The sequence below is a fragment of the Leptonotus elevatus genome, chromosome 3, assembly GCF_054856555.1.
Source record: "Leptonotus elevatus isolate MCC_2025b chromosome 3, RoL_Lele_1.0, whole genome shotgun sequence".
Taxonomy (NCBI): domain Eukaryota; kingdom Metazoa; phylum Chordata; class Actinopteri; order Syngnathiformes; family Syngnathidae; genus Leptonotus; species Leptonotus elevatus.
This window is the reverse complement of record NC_141241.1, coordinates 29,921,581-29,935,934: the sequence shown is the minus strand read 5'-3', so window position 1 is coordinate 29,935,934 and position 14,354 is coordinate 29,921,581. Positions and strand designations below refer to the sequence as shown.

At 42.3% G+C, this 14,354-nt stretch overlaps 1 protein-coding gene across 5 annotated transcripts in view; it reads left to right on the top strand.

Annotated features, from left to right (window-relative positions):
* Positions 1 to 14,354, top strand: part of efl1 (elongation factor like GTPase 1) — a 125,080-nt gene that overhangs the window by 66,014 nt on the left and 44,712 nt on the right. For 3 of the 5 annotated variants that reach the window (XM_086071051.1, XM_086071049.1, XM_086071048.1), the window contains 2 exons: positions 394 to 493; positions 9,107 to 9,258. The exons of 1 other annotated variant lie outside the window; for it this stretch is intronic. In XM_086071051.1, the coding sequence (XP_085927177.1) occupies positions 394 to 493; positions 9,107 to 9,258 (252 nt within the window). The remainder of the gene's footprint in view (positions 1 to 393; positions 494 to 9,106; positions 9,259 to 14,354) is intronic. One more of the 5 variants, XM_086071052.1, reaches the window with a different exon arrangement.

Below are 14,354 nucleotides of genomic sequence, written 5' to 3'. Positions count from 1 at the left end.
TCGCGGGTGGGCATGGAACATATCACCCTCGAAAAGTGAGGGAACACAACATTAAAAAAAGAAAAATTCTGGATAAAATCCTAGAATTAGTTTTATTTAAAATTTTGGGGCCTTAATCTTTTGTTTATGCCATTTCTAATGGAATGATTCACACAGTAAAAAGGTTAAGTGATCAATTTCAATGGAAAAAAACTCTGAATATTAATATTTTAAAAAACGAGAGTGTGTTGATTTTATATTTATTTCTGAAATTTGTATTGGCCCACTCAGGCCAGTGTCAGTGAACTAACTTCAGGTGGCCCGACACACTCATGTCGTGGCTTTGGGCTCACCGAGCCACTGTGTATGTGCAATGGTATTAATTTTTTTATAATTCTTTTGGGTGTTTTCCAGCATTTCTCCAGTGCTCAAGCAATGAAAATGCACCGATTATAGTTTTTGTGTCCAAGATGTTCGCTGTGGACACAAAAGCCTTGCCTCAGAACAAACAAAGGTACGTGTGAATTTATATATATATATATATATATATATATATATTAAACTTAATGTTGATTTATGTGCACAAATCTTTTTTTATAATTCGATTATTTATAAATAAATAATTTCTTCCTTTTTTTTGTAATATATTTTTATTTCAAAACAGTTCAAGAGAGTAAATACAAATAGAGTTTCAAAGTAATAAATCAGAAAATGATGGCACAGCCTTTCTCTTTCAACCAGAAATGCGTTGCGCTTGTTAGGGTACTTGGCTGAAAAAATATTTCACAGGTGGTACGTCACTGAAAAAAGGTTGAGAACCACTGATCTAACTTACCATAAACTAGTTACTAGTTTAATGCTAATACAATAGGAAATGCTTTAGATGGGCTAACCCGCTAGCTCAATGCTAAACTGAGTTAGTGTCACTATTGTGGTTATTTTAAACCATCAAACAACTGATACTTTCACATAAATGCAGTAACACACAAATCTAACATTCAACAATAGTTGAATGCTGTCTGCCCTGTAGAAACAATTAAAACTGCTAGAGTTGAATTGTATTTGCTTTGCTGACTGTCTTCTTTCCAGCATCAATAAACTCTACCTTTATCACACTAGTTTTATCATCAGACAAAAATAGGGCTGTGCAATTAACCCATTAAGGCCTAAAGCGCCTGCCACAACTTGCCTCTAAAACCGATGGGCGACTTAAGAATCACCCCCAAAAACCTGAGATTTCCCTGGAAATTCAACAATATTGTCAATGCCTACTAAATAATTGATATCTCAGCTATTGAATCAGATAGAAACATAATCCCAAAAACATTTAAGAGCTTTCACCTGCGGCGTTCACACAAAACTAAATTCATTATTATAAACCTTCAATATACTTTTTTTTTTTTAATCAACACAACTGTGTAGCATCTGCGGGTATATTTACCTTCAACACTGGAGCCCAGTTGTAATAACCTCAGGGGATCGAGTGGTAATTATTTGTTGTCCATTCCATTACAAAGCCGTCAACATTTTCAACATCCTTATTGTTTACAAACATATTTCTTAACAATATGTTGCTGTCGACTGGTTACACTGGTTCGACGTACTCCCGCGCCGCCGTCAATAGCCGTCATTAATTTCATAACTTCCGCGAATTTGCGTCAGCCATAAATGCTTAAAATAAAAAAAAATCCAGGACATGCTACGAGGCCCACGTTACTCTCACGTTTATATTCTGATACATTTCATCGGCGAACAGACAGAGAATTTGTCAAAACAAAACAAACAGACTTGTCCGCTTTCCCAGGAGGGAGCACTCTACGGTTCTAAAATTGGAATAATAGTAAAAAAAGATATATATTAAAAAAAAAAGATACAATTTTGAATTGTTTTGAGGCATGCACAGACGACTTCCTCCAGCCCCCCCTAAGGAAAGAGAGAACTATTGAAATTGTTTCTTTAAATCAGGTATGCCCAAGTCCGGTCCTTGAAAGCCCCTATCCAGCCTGTCCATGTTTCTCTCCACCTGGTTCATGATCAGGATCGTTATCTGAATCATTGGATTCAGCTTTGTTGAAGGAGCGAGACATGAAAAACAGGCTGGATAGGGGTTTCGAAGACTGGAATTGGGTGCAGCTGATTTAAATAGTACATTATTATGGCAATGCACTAGGTTTATTTATACTAGGAAACCAGATGCTAAATTAAACTCACAAAATGCAAGGTTTATCAAATAACGGAAGAATGTACTGCATCTTGTGAGAATAATGAGTCATTACACCCATCCATGAACGGTTGGTCAAGTCCTATGGACAATTTAGAATCTTCAATTAACCTTACATGCATGTGTTTTTTGTTTTTTTGTTTTTTTGTGGGAGGAAGCAGGAATACCCGGGGAACCCGTACACAAGTATAGGGTGAACATGCAACGTATGCAGGAATGGGCGCACGCACAGTGGTACCTCGGAGTTAACATAATAACATCTTGTGAAGTGTTCAAAGTCTAATTTGTTCAACCTCCAAAACATTTTTCCCATAGGAAATAATGCAAATGCTATTAATCTGTTCCCAAGATCCCAAAACAGAAAATGTATATTTGAATTTATTTTTAATTGAATTTAACTTAATTTAATTTGTATTGATGTAGAAACATGTACAGTATTTAAACAATAAAAAAATACCTTACCGTTTTTGTTGTGGTGTGATGCATCAGTGGAGGAAAAATGTACTCAAAAATGTCTCAGAGCCTGTTGTAAATTCCACTGTAAAGCGTCTTTGAGTGTCTAAAAAAAGCGCTATATAAATCCGATGCATTATTAATAGTGTTGTCAGGCGATTAAAAATGTAATCTAATTAATTACAGGGTTTGTAATTAATTAATATAATTAATCTATTTTAATCTCATATCTGATAGAGGTCCCCAAATAAATAATTTGAATTCCAGGACATTACAAAATTGTAGTGCATGACTAATCAATTGAATACACCAAGAAGAGAAGAGTGCTTCATAAATCCTTCATGAATGAAATTAAAAAGAAAACATTTAAGCCATAGATGTCAAACTCCGAGGGCCGCAGTCCTGCAGGTTTTGAATGTTTCTGTTCTCCAACACAGCTGATATATGATCTGCTCATCAGCAAGCTCTGCATAAGCCTGATAACGATCCTGCTGATTGGAATCAGCTTGTGTTGGAAGAGGGAAACCTCCAAAACCTGCAGGACTGCGGCCCTCGAGGACCGGAGTTTGACACCTATGGTTTAAGCACATTAACAAGCCAATTAAGCCAGACATTATTTTAAAAGATAATCTAAACTTCAACCTTGTAAAAAAAAGAAAAGAAAAAAAAAGAACAATCTTTAATCTAAACTTCCACAAGCTGTGGTTGGTGTATGGATGGCATGAGATGAACTGATAATAAATAGCTGTGGTGGTTTTTGAGCTAAACTAACAAACTGGTAATCAGGAAAAGTTAGAGGTTAGAAGGAGAGGTTAACTAAAAAATCTAAAGCTACAATATCTGGGTCATAAGACCTCAAACCCAAAAGAGGAACTGGGGCTACTGTATTAACTCCTCAAATTAAAAACCCAGAGAGTCTTAAATAAGTCAGGCTGGAGCTGTTTTTTTCTTTTTTTACAAAAGGTATGAATCACTGCATTCTTGTTAATAGTCCCGGCTTTGTTCTTTTTATAAATTGCGTTTAGCCACTAGCACTACCAGAATTTTAAGACAACTAGATCTCCCAGAACCGTCATTTTGAGCTTAATATAGTTATTACTCGCTGTTTTAAGTAGCTAATAAAATCCCTCTCTTGCTTTTCTCAGGCGGACGGGTGGTGGACCTTTTATTGATTTCGATTATCAGGCATGTACTGCCAAAAATGTCATGACTCCATCACATCTAGAAGCCTATTTTTATTTTTATTTTTTTTACTATAAGCCTTATGACTATACCTTGACATCATTGGTCTTGTGGAGGTCTTTGGGCGGCCGTATCTCCGGAACTGTGCGTCCTACCAGGGTACCTAAGGGCATCCCCGGATTTGTCTCGACAACAGATTTCCAATGATGTCGGTGGCATCGCTCCACGACATTGTGTTCCAGAGATATAGGTCCAACAATCCCGTGATTTTACCCGGGATGGCAACCATCGCAGGTGGGGTGTTTGAAAATCATTGGTTTCCTGGAGGTCTTTTTGCGGCCGTATCTCCCAAACCGTACGTCCTACCGGGTCTTAAGGGCATCCACGGACTCGTCTCGACAACAGCTTTCCAACGATGTCGGTGCCATCGCTCCACGGCATTGCTTTCCGCCATGCTAATCGAGCTTGTAGCCTCCGTGATGAATGGCAGTTGCGGCAGCAATTACGGAAGCCCATCGGCGCAATCCCGTGGGTCCCGGCGAGGTGAAATATGTACATTGAAAAGAATAGAACCATCAAAATACCTAAAGGCTCTGGGAGATATAGGTCCAAATAAGTTTGCCTCCCTCTCCTGGCTGTGCTGCACTCGCGTCCATGTCTGCTGTTGTCAATGCTCGTATGAATCAATGACTATTATAATCAATGTATTTGACTGATGCGTTTAATAAGAATCGATGGGGACGGGTTACTAATGAGCCACGGCTTTTACCCGTTAGCCCTTCTTTCGGATGTCAATGTTGCAAATGATGTGATCGATGTAACCTGTAATAATGTGTCCGAAAGGAAAAAATTAATAAAACAAAACATTGGGCATATTGTTAGACTACTAAGGGATCCTTGCGTGCGCTGTTTAATGTCAGGAACATTGTTGAACAGCTAAAGGGGGTTCTTTTGCTAGTATTTACGTAATCACGGTAGATACAACGGCGCGATTATCTCTTTAAATCGACTGTGGTTTCTGTTTTTCTTTGCTGCCCCTGGCACTGTTGTCTTTCTTTGGGCCCATGGGGAAGAAAATTGTCGTGGAAAAATCTAAATGCACTCGCAAATGTATGGAGCACCTCCGGGAGCATTCACGCTCTGACTCGAAACGAGCAGCGCCTCGTCTAGACTACTGTGGCGTATGCAACTGGTGTTGCTTGGTTTGACTCGACTACCCATTCAAGGTATGTTCAGCTTTGCTTGGGTGTTCGGACTCTGAGAATTAGGTCGTACTCTGAGGAATTTTTTCTTAGATTTTTTGGGTCGAAGTCAGATTTCTAAGAATTCAGAGATGTTCGAACTCCGAGGTTCCACTGTACTTGAATTTATAAATTTGCGCTTAAAAAAAGGAAAAAAAGAAGTCATTATACATTTTATTTGGTCCAAAGGGAATAAAATAAAATAAAAATAAAAATTAAATAATTATAGTGTTTCAAAGAGTTTTCATCTATTTATCTATTTTCTGAATCGCTTATTTGTCTTAATATTTTTTATGTTTAACATTTTCTTGTTTTGTACCAAAATCATAAATGATTGTTTGAGTAATTGTGATTTCAATTATTATTATTATTATTTTTTTTTTTTTTCTAAGAGCTTAGTATTGTTCATTCGGAAATGTCATCATCATTGCTCTTTTTTTTTTTTTTTTTTTTTTTTAATATATATATATATATATATATATATATTTTTTTTTTGTGTGTGTGTGTGTGGGTGAGTATGTGTATGTGCGTGCGTGCGTGTATTTGTTAGCTCACCAGAAAACCTATTAGAAAAAATCTCATACCGTTCACCTAAACCGAACACCAGGAGACCCGAGAGGACCAAAGAAAACCAAGGAATGTGAAATCCAGCACCGACCAGACACCCCCCACCAGAACTCCTCCCCAGCCCAAGAAACATCCAGACCCCAACAAATCCAAAAAACATAAAATCAGGGAGGCCTCAAGAGACCAAAGGAGAGACCGAGAAAAGGAAGGAAGGAAGGACAGACGAAGCCGCGTGAGATCCGCAGACACCAGCCTCCACCGATTCAATAACCTGAGGAGGAAACAGATTGTGTCTGAGTTTCGGTAGATGCTGGTGTGGTGGATCTGGCATGCATGAAAATCTCCACCAAAGAGGGGAGCCGTCGACCCCCGCCGGAACAGAGCAAGCGCAACACCTCAGGGCCCCCCAGGCCGCGGCAGCGCCAAAGGACGACCCCCGGGCCCCGCCAGGGCCACCGGCCGGAGAGCAAACCCAGGAGCAGGAGCGCCCCCCGCCCCAACACGGCCCGCGCCCCCGGCCCAACGCAGCAGGACGGGGCACTGCAGGCCCACCAGGCACCCCACCGGCCCCCAACCACCGCCCCCCCCCCCACGACCCCCCGCCCCCCATCCACCCCCGCCCCCCATCCACCCCCGCCACCCACCCCAACCCAGCCCCAGCCGCCCCCAATCCCCCAGACACCCCCCACCCCCATCACCCCCCCACCCCGCAACCCCCACCACCGCCCCCCCCCAACAAAGCCGCCCCCCCCCCGACCCCACCCCGACCAACCGGCAGCCCCCCAAGCCCCGACCCCCAGCCCCCGGGGACCGCAGCACTGCTCTATACTGCGGCCCCCAACCGATGGCACCCCCACAAGCCCCCCCCCCCCCCCCCCCACAAGTTGTGTGGTGTATTAAAATTGGAGGGGAGTTGTAGGGTGAAGACGGTGTTTCCACCCTACCCCACCCCCCAAAGTGTGTTATGTGCCCTATATGTCTATAAAAGTGTATTGTGCAAACCTAGTGTAGTGAGTTAAGAGGAGTGACCAGCGGGGCCCTCCCCAACCGGGCGGGGGCAGGAGGCGCACCGGCCCACCAAGCCCCCACCCACCCCACCAGGACCCCGGCGGGCATATGGGACCCGTCCGGCGGGGCGATAGGGCTCGCCCCCCGGATACTGGGTCCCGCCCGAGGTGTCAGGACGCCCACCGGAGCGGGGCGGGCACGACACCAAACCCCAGCGGGGCCCTCCCCAACCGGGCTGGGGCAAGAGGCGCACCTGCCCACCAAAACCCCACCCACCCCACCGGGACCCCGGCGGGCATATGGCCCGAGGTGCCAGGAGGTCCACCGGAGCGGGACGGGCACAACACAAATACCCACCCACCCTCCCAGCCCCCGGAGCGCCGAGACCCGGGCCACGGATGGAGCCAGGGGAGGGGAAGGAAGGCGGACGGGGGAAGGAGACGACAAGAAGGGAAAGGGGCAGCGACAGCGCCGCAGAGAGCGGGGGAGAGGAGGAGGAAAGGTGACGAGGGAAAAGGGACAGGGAGGCAGAGGACGGGCAGGGAGAGGCAGCAAGGGGGAGGAAGGGGGAGGGGAGAGGGAACCACGGGGCACCCCGGCGGCCCACAGGCCCCGAACCGCGTCGCCGGGCCCAGAGCGACGGACCGCGCCGGAACGGCGCCGCCCCGGACACCAGGGAGAGCCCCGCAACGCAGCACCCCCCAAGAGACCCAGAGAATGGCCAAGACGCAGCCGCCACCCAGCAGCCAACAGAGGGGCAGACCCGCCCACGCCCAGCCAGGGGGGGACAGCACCTACAGAATTAACCCACTGGCATGCAGTGAATCAGAATATTAACCCTTAGTGCCCATTGGAGGCGAATCTGCTCGATCCTGTTGGCAGCAACTGGGTTCCTGACTATAAAAACACAACCATTAGTTACAAATTGCCAAATACAGAAACATCAATGTAAGTTATCGCGATGCGGTGGCTCTCGCTAACGGGTAGCATTAAGTAACCAGATTTAGGTTAAAATATTCTATATACGTAGACCATGTTTCTTTAAATTTTGATATTTGTTTTTTATTTGAGGCAGATATTTTTTTTCCATTCAAATGTGATTTATGAGGAGGTTAGACCATTGGTCGATATTCAGAGTTTGTTTATTTTTCCAGTTAACAAGAATTGTTAGTGTAGATTGAAATTGTTTATGTGGTAAGTCAGTTGTTGTTAGGTCACCTAGCAAACACAAGTTTGGAGATAAAGGTATCCTACAGTCCAAGATAGCGGAAAGTTTTTCTAAGACTTAAGTCCAGAAATACATAACCGGAGTGCATAACCATAAAGCATGAAAATAAGTCTAATATTTATATATATATATATATATATATATATATATATATATATATATATATATATCTTCATCATATAATAAGTAATATATGTTCTATTAATAATTTTATATTGGATAAGTTGTATATTTGTGTGTTTTGTCATTTTAAATACGTTTTCACAAACTTGAATCCAAAAGTCAGATTCCGGAGCTATAGACAAGTCTGTTTCCTATTTCGAGATGGGTAAAGACGTTTTATCAGTATATGAAAGTAACTTATATATTTTTGAGAGTTTTTTTGTTGTTGTCGGAAAAAGCTTGGTAATATCTTTAGCTAAAACAGGCGGTTGGAGCATACTCCGAAGTGTTGGAATTTGTTTCTTTATCATACTTTTAACTTGCAGATAATGTAAAAAATTTCCGTTTTTTATTTTGTATTTTTGAAGCAAGGATGTATATGATATAAACATATTATCTGAGAAGAGATGGTGGAGATGTGTAATTCCTTTCTGCTCCCACACACCTAAATAAAATGATTGGTTGTTAAGTTGAAAGTCGGGGTTATGCCATAGGGGAGAACGCCCACAGGGCTCCACTTTTTCTTTTATCGCTCAGTTCCTTAGACCCCAATATTATATTTGGCAGATACATCTTTTGTTGATTAGAGTTGTAATTCTTTAATGTAAATATACAAGTTTCCTTCTATAAACATCATTAAGCATATAATTTATACGTGTATTTAAGGCAAGTTGTAAAATGTCTGAAGTCCTCTTGTTTGTGTCTAACTAATTTAAAACATCATAAATCATGCTGTGTCTCCTAAATATTGTCTCAAATGTTCTCCAATTTCGATACAAATGTAATGGATCGTATGCCAAGAAACGTTTCTTGGGAGGAGCAATATGGCGGCCTCACGACTTCAAAAGTCTTGGCATATCGGCTATCCAGTCATATATTCAGATCAGTGGTTTCGTATTACAGGACAAACGGCTTTAATGGACAAATCCCCCTATTTATTAGTCTGTTAAATTGAGGTTCCATTGTATTGGAAAAGCAGTTGATAAATGTTGGAGATATACACGTTACAATTACTTTACTGATGTTTTACCTTGTTTAAGATACTGTGTTTGTGTCTTAATGTAGACCTTTGACTAAGGCAGAAATTGCCCAGCGCAGAGAACTCGCGAGGCAAAGGCATGCTGAAAGGACAACAGCTGAACAGATAGCAGCAGCAGGACAACAAAAACATTCAGTGAATATTCCCATGGATATTCAGTCAGGAGGACTGTGCAAAGGCAAGTTGAATGCCTTATCCACCTTTTTACTTATTTTGTCTTATTTGTTTCTGTTTAATTCAATTTCTATGATGCATTCCATTTCGTTTATTAGTCTCTCCATTAGCTTTGGCAAATACCATTGCTATTCTTCCTGGAGTCCACTTCCTCCATCATCTTTACAGTCAATACACGATTACAAAAACACACACAGCAAACATCAAAACATGTATCAAAGGACCTAGTTCTAATTTGTAATACTTCCCAATGTACAGGTAGTGTTAGAAAGGTTCCAAATATTAATAGTCATCATTATTATATTTGTCTATTTTCCATATTCTATGTTAGAATAGAGTGACGTCATTATATTTACCTCTGTGATGCGTGCATTGCATTCTGAGTCAATTACTTGTTGCGCAGCAATTATTGTGCTGTTGGACGCCGCCATGACAGAATTTGTTGCGAGCTGTGGTGATCGTGTGCATCTTTGACCAAAAGTGAATACACTAAGTAGTGTTTTAGTTTACTTTGTATTGTGTTTATTTGTCGCACTACCGTGTGCCTTATTAAGCTCCGATGCCGATTTGATTGACAGCTCGTTGAGTACCTCTTTGAAGTTCGCTACGTAACTAATTAAGTGTCTTAAACACAATTTAACAACATAAATGTGTTCTCTTCTGTGTGTTACACATTAGTAGAGAAGTGCACAAAAGTTTTGTGTGCTTATTTGCATGTTTTGTCCCACTTTGCACGTAATGTCTACCGTCAGTTTGGGACATTATGCTCTCAATGCGCGGCGCCATTACGCGACGTCCGGAGTCGGCCACAATGTTTAGTGGCAGCGCCAAGGGACAAACCCAGGAGCGTCCCCCACCCCAGCACGGCCCGCGCCCCCAACCCAACGCAGCAGGACGGGGCACTGCAGGCCCGCCAGGCACCCCACCGGTCCACAGCCCCCGTTCCCCCCAGCGATAGTAAGGGCTACAAGTGTAGATTGAAATTCTTTACGTGGTAAGTCAGCTGTTGTTAGGTCACCTAGCAAACCCAAGTTTGGAGATAAAGGTATCCTACAGTCCACGATAGCGGAAAGTTTTTCTAAGACTTTAGTCCAAAAATACATAACCGGAGTGCATAAACATAAAGCATGAAAATAAGTGTCTGTAGTGTTTTGTAAACCATGGAGACAAATGTCGGAGTCTGAGAGTCCCATTTTCTTCATCATATATTGAGTAATGTATGTTCTATGAATCATTTTATATTGGATAAGTTGTAAATGTGTGTGTTTTGTCATTTTAAATACGTTTTCACAAACTTGAATCCAAAAGTCAGATTCCGGAGCTATAGACAAGTCTGTCTCCCATTTTGAGATGGGTAAAGACATTTTTATCAGTATATGAAAGTAACTTATATATTTTTGAGAGTTTTTTTTGTTGTCGGAAAAAGCTTGGTAATATCTTTAGCTAAAACAGGCGGTTGGAGCGTACCCCGAAGTGTTGGAATTTGTTTCTTTATCATACTTTTTAACTTGCAGATAATGTAAAACATTTCCGTTTTTTATTTTGTCTTTTTGGAGCAAGGATGTATATGATATAAACATATTATCTGAGAAGAGATGGTGGAGGTGTGTAATTCCTTTCTGCTCCTACACACCTAAATAAAACGATTGGTTGTTAAGTTGAAAGTCGGGGTTATGCCATAGGGGAGAAAAAGCCCGCAGGGCTCCACTTGGGCTTTTGTAATTTCTAGTGCCTTCCACCAGGCAGTCAGGGTGGCGGAAATCATTGGGTTTTTAAAACAATTGTGTCGCTTAATCGATGTTGTAATGAAGAGTAAATCTAGAAGTCTGAGTTTATTACAATCCTTCTGTTCTAGTTCCAGCTAACAGTTAGTATCTCTGTTGGGTTGTGCCCATAGAATGATATATTGTAGCTGGTTAGCTATATAGTAGTGCATAAAATTTGGTGCCTCTAGACCTCCTTTGGATTTACTTTTCTGAAGAGTAGATAGACTAATCTTTGCTTCTTTTTTTTTTCCAGTAAAATTTTGTAACGGCTGAGTCCAACAACTGGAACCAGTTAGCCGTAGGTTTAAATGGAATAATTGAGAACAAATAGTTTATTTTGGGTAAAACTTTCATTTTAATGGTGGCTATTCGTCCTATTAGAGAAATAGGAAGATTATTCCAGCGCTCCAAGTCACTATATATGCTATTCAGAAGTGGAGTAAAGTTTAAATGAATTAAATCAGTTAATTTAGGTGAGATTTTTATGCCTAAGTATTTTAAATCACCTATAGGAAATGAGTAGTGTGGGTCCTGGCTTGCAGGGTTCCATGAAATTTCTGTAATAGGTAGTAGTGTTGATTTTGTCCAGTTAATAGAATAATCTGATAAATGTGAGAATTTAGTTATTAAGTTAAATACTTCCCCTAACGAAATAGCAGGCTTTTCTAAATAAAGTAAAATATCATCGGCATATAGATTAATTTTGTGTTCTGCCACCCCAGAGTGAATTATTGAATCCTTCTTTCCTGGCGTATAGCTAATGCAAGCGGCTCAATAAATATTGCAAATAATAAAGGGGACAGTGGGCATCCCTGTCTTGTGCCTCTCTGTAGAGTAAAACTCTGAGATACAATCCCATTAGTAGTAACTGTAGCTTTAGGAGAATCATATAATACAAGCATCTTCCCTTTTCCTGCTTGCTGATCAGGTAATCATATATCAGCTGTGTTGGAGAAGGGAAACATCCAAAACCTGCAGGACTCCGGCCCTTGAGGACCGAGTTTGCCCAGCCCTGATTTATAGTGATCAAAGGCCTCTTGGGTACTTCTCTGATGAGTGCCCTCCTTCTTCGGTTGGAAACTTTGGAGGGACAACTTTGTCTTGGTAGATTTGTGGTTGTTTGGTACTTTATCCACGTATGGATGATTGATTGAACAGTACTCTTTGATATTCAAAGCCTTTGAAATCGTTTTGTATCCTTCTCTTGCTTTAAATCTCTCCAAAACATTGACCAGCCAGGTGTGTTCTTTAGTCCTCATAATGCTGAGTGAAGATTAAGGTTGCGGTTCACAAAAGCTCTCCATCTAACCTGGTTGAGCTGGAGCTGTTTTGCAGGGAAGAATGGGAAAACATTTCAGCCTCCTGATGTGCAAAACTGGATAGAGACTTGATCCAAGACCTAAAGCTGTAATCGCATTACTTCAGGTGGGGGTGAATACTTTTGCACACCCTACTTTTCAGTTTTTTATTTATAAAACAAGTTTGAAATAAGATAGACACTTTCTTTCACTTCAAGATTGTGTGCTACTTTGTTGTAACGAATATTGCCCGTCACCCTCAATTTTTCCATTTTATGTGCCTTTTTAAACATTTCCCCCTGGGGAATGTGTGTGCGTGTCTTAACTCTGTGTTTTCAGTTCAAAAGGACTCTTTGAGTTTCCCTCCAACAGGGACTGGAACCCCCATGAAACGCATACCACAACTCCTACAGACCGTGAAAACCTGAAGCAAGCAAACTAGAGATAACACTGCTTATCAGTCCCCAGATCATCTTTTATGGTCTGGTCCATCCACTGGAATTAGCCATGTGTTTTTTGGAAACAATGCCCCTTGGAAGTTATGTGGTACAACAGTGCCCTCCAGCGGTCACTATCGGTTATCCTCAAGCCTCCTGCCGCTCCTAATTAATCTGAAGTCTACATAATTCGGGACATACACGGACTCTATGTACTTGACTGACATCAAGTGACTCCTGTTGTTTATCTTTGTACACAACCTGTATGTCTATCTCAAATGAATGATGTGTGTAATTTCTGTAGCCACCTAAATTAGTAAGCTTAGTGAATTCAATAACTTTATGATTGCGGGAATGTTTGAAATGTGTTCAGAATGATAAATGAAGCATCTGGCTTGTCAATTCTGATTTAAAAAAATATCAAATACTATCCCAAAAGCTTGGTCTCAGTCGACCAAGTCTACTTCATGCGGGACCACACTGCCCCCTTGGGACACAGTTTAAAAGCCAACGCGCTAAGGAATCTCCCTCTCTTCCCCTCTCCTTTGCCCTATGAACTGCTCAAGGACTCTCTCTTTCTTGCAACTCTTCCCTCCTCTCTTCATCTCATGTCTGGCCCCAGGAACGCTCTTTCCTCATCTCTGCATCTCACGTCTGACCCCAGGAGCTCTCTCTGCGCAATCCCCCGTCTGCTCTTTTTTTTTTTTAAAGAGCTCAGTATTGTTCATTCGGTAATGTCATCATCATTGCTCTTTTTTTCTTTTTCTTTTCCTTTTTTTTAAATTATTTTGCATGTGGGCGAGAATGTGTGCGTGCGAGTGTGTGTGTATTCGTTAGTTCGCCAAAAACCTATTAAAAAATCCCATACCGTTCACCTAAACCGAACACCGCCGTCAGGAGACCAGAGGAAGGAAAAGAAAAGAGAAAGGAAAGTGAAATCCAGCACCGACCAGACACCACCCACCGGGCCACCAACCAGAGTCCTTCACCAACCCCAGAAACATCTAAATTCCAACAAATCAGGGAGACCAAAGGAGACCAAAGGAGAGACTGAGGAAAGGAAGGAAGGACAGACGAAGCAGAGTGAGATCCACAGACACCAGCCTCCACCGATTCAATGACCTGAGGAAGAAGCAGCTTGTGTCTGAGTTTCGATAGATGCTGGTGTGGTGGATCTGGCATGCATGAAAATCTCCACCAAAGAGGGGAGCCGTCGACCCCTGCCAGGACAGAGCAAGCGCAACACCTCAGAGCCCCCTAGGCCGCGGCAGTGCCAAAAGCCGGGGCCACCGGCCGGAGAGCAAACCCAGGAGCAGGAGCGCCCCCCATCCCAACACGGCCCGCGCCCCCAACCCAACACAGCAGAACGGGGCACTGCAGGCCTGCCAGGCACTCCATCGGTCCACAGTCCCCGCTCGTTTATTTTGCTCCTACAAACAAGCAAAGTCAATGTGGTGCCCCAGAGGTTGCTGGGGAAATTACAACTCCCCTCAGTACCGTCTAAATTTCTCATAAGCCATTACGGCAACCCAAATAATCGCTACATAGTGTTTTAACTTTCACATAAAATTTCAGTAAAATATATTTATGTTTGTGGTT